Source organism: Penaeus chinensis, chromosome 20 (assembly GCF_019202785.1).
Source record: "Penaeus chinensis breed Huanghai No. 1 chromosome 20, ASM1920278v2, whole genome shotgun sequence".
Taxonomy (NCBI): domain Eukaryota; kingdom Metazoa; phylum Arthropoda; class Malacostraca; order Decapoda; family Penaeidae; genus Penaeus; species Penaeus chinensis.
The window spans coordinates 23,374,502-23,377,001 of NC_061838.1; the positions used below are offsets into that span (position 1 = coordinate 23,374,502).

Sequence of the window (2,500 nt, forward strand, 5' to 3'; positions counted from 1 at the left end):
GCCTAACTAGGTAACAAAATTACTTGTCATCATCTTTTTCTTTCAATATTCTTTTGATGAAGATCACTAATAGGTTGAATTTGACACACATCAGGAGCTCTTAAGCTTTTCAATATCACATTGTGATCGTGGTATTGGTGATTTAACTTTTCTTCGCTGCATATTCCCACAGCTCATTAAAAATCATACTCTAATGCATGATAACTAAAAGAACAAAGTAATTAAAACTTCATTTCCATCAGTATGTACCCCTAAGGATGTGATGTGTTGTCATTGTGATTGTATTACATATATGAAACATATATACTGTATATTTACAAAGTGTTTTATCTCCAACTGGTGAAATACTAAGTACACACTAATGACGTGATATCTTCTTATTTTTTCCTTGCCAAGTCTTTCCTTTACCAGGGTAATAAGCAAGGTAAAACACACGGCTCAACATCAGTGTTTGACATTATTCCCAAGTGACTAAGCATTCAATTACCGTCAGAATATTTTAGTACCGACAAAGACAGACAGTTTGGTCCCTCAGTGTTTTGCTTCGGTTATTGTGGAAGCATTAATCTCAGCTTTGAAGTTAATGTTCCTGTTGGCTCTCTTTCTTGGTTATTTTTATTTATGAAATGTCATAGCATTTTGTGAAGTTTGCGTTTTTTTTATTTTTTATTTATTTATTTATTTTTTTTTTACATCAATTTTTTGCAGTAGTAAAGACAGACAGAAAGAAAAAGAAAGATTTAGGAAATGAAGGAAAAACAATAAGTTTCTTGTTTATCATTCATTTCCAAGTTAAAGAGACTCATTTCCAGAACTATAGAATGTTCTGAGAGTACAGTAGTTTGGAAGTCCTTCCCAATAACCAAGCAGTGTCAGTCATTGAATGCAGTTACGTAACAAAGGTAATTGCACAGTGTAAAGTCCCGTAAGATGATGGTAAGTTCAGGGGCTTAACCTCCTCTGCATGACTTGGCAGATGGACAGAGTGGTACCACTGTGGTTTTCTTTGTATTACAGTTATTTATTTACATTGATTTTTTTTTTTCGATTTTCTTTTTCTTAGTATTGCTTGATTGAGTTATTGATATAAGGTCACAAAGTCATTGTATACTCACATCCTTAAGCTGCATTACCTCTCTGTCCATAAGTTGTTTTTTAGTTATGTCTTATGTTCTAGAGAAATCTCTTTTACTCTCCTAAGTATAGCATGATTCTATGAGAAAGAAATAACAGACTTCCATCACACTTGGGCTACATTATTGATACTATCATCATTTTATTTTTAACCTTTTTATATTCCTCTTTAAAGAAGTAAAAAGGAAAGAAAGAAGAAAGATTTTTTTGGTGATACCAAATCACAAACATTTTTTTTTTTTTTTCCTCTCTCTCTTTTCATCTTTTCAGCAGTGTGTGTAAGAGAAAGTGTGTATTTTATTTAAATATTTTCATAGAATCATGTTTTGTTTTATTTTATATTTTTTGTTTTTATTTATTTTTGAAGCATAGTTCTAGGACCATTGTTAGATCATTATATAACTTGAAGAATCCTGTATTGTTGATAAATTTTCTTTCACGTTGACATTTCATCAAATTCACATGACCCCAAATTTCAAGAGTTAACATTAAGTAGGTTCACTCATTACTGTTGTTGGTGTATGAGCGCGTATCTGCAAAAAGAGTGTGCACACGTGTGTACCTGAGTGTGCATGTTTTGCTTGTTCAATGAGTGTGCTTGGATATTGCTCTCAGAAGGTGAGTATGAAGAATATTTTGATCCTGTTAGCTTTCTTGGCGGTAACTTCTACTCTGTCATTTTACAGGAGCGAGTCACCTAAGCGCAAGAAGCGAGATAAGAAGAAGAAAAAGGAAAAGTCAAAGAGGCGCCATCGCTCCTCGTCCACCTCCTCCTCAAGTTCGTCCTCGTCCTCCTCCTCGTCATCGAGCTCTGACTCTGATAGGTGAGGTTTGAAGTCAAGAGGGGAATGTGTTCCTTCAGTTCTTTGAATGCATTTATATGTAGAGAGGTAGATAGACAGATATGTATTGAAATTGTACCTTTCTTGTTATATGTGTATGTGATTTATGAATTATGGTACTTGATCAAAGAGGAGGTTTTAGAGTTTTGACTTCTATTCTTCATTCTCTTGTGAAATGCATAATTTACCTGACAATCGATACTATTTTTTCACCAACAGTGCCGTAAGGAGCAAGTCCAGCAAGCGCAGGCGTTCGCGCAGTCCCGCAGCCCAAAGGGACTCATCAGAGTCTCGGCGCAAGGTATGTTGTCTGTTGTACATGTCGTCCACATGGCTGTCAGCTTGATAATGGTTAGTGCCATGTGGGCTACAAGGATTTATGGATGGACATGAGAGGCAGCATAAACTAAGGCTCGGCTTACAGTACTCTGAGTTTGATCTTTTTGTAAACATTGTAGCGTTCAAAAAAAAAAAAAAAAAAAAAAAAAAAAAAAAAATCAAGCCTGGCATAAGCCAGCAGGCCC

General features: G+C 35.0%; 1 protein-coding gene across 1 annotated transcript in view; it reads left to right on the plus strand.

Moving 5' to 3' along the window:
- Nucleotides 1-2,500, plus strand: part of LOC125036184 (serine/arginine repetitive matrix protein 2-like) — a gene marked incomplete in the record, with an annotated part of 206,324 nt that overhangs the window by 196,196 nt on the left and 7,628 nt on the right. Inside the window, 2 exon segments of the mRNA XM_047628626.1 lie at nt 1,821-1,958; nt 2,196-2,277. Coding sequence (XP_047484582.1) covers nt 1,821-1,958; nt 2,196-2,277 — 220 coding nt within the window.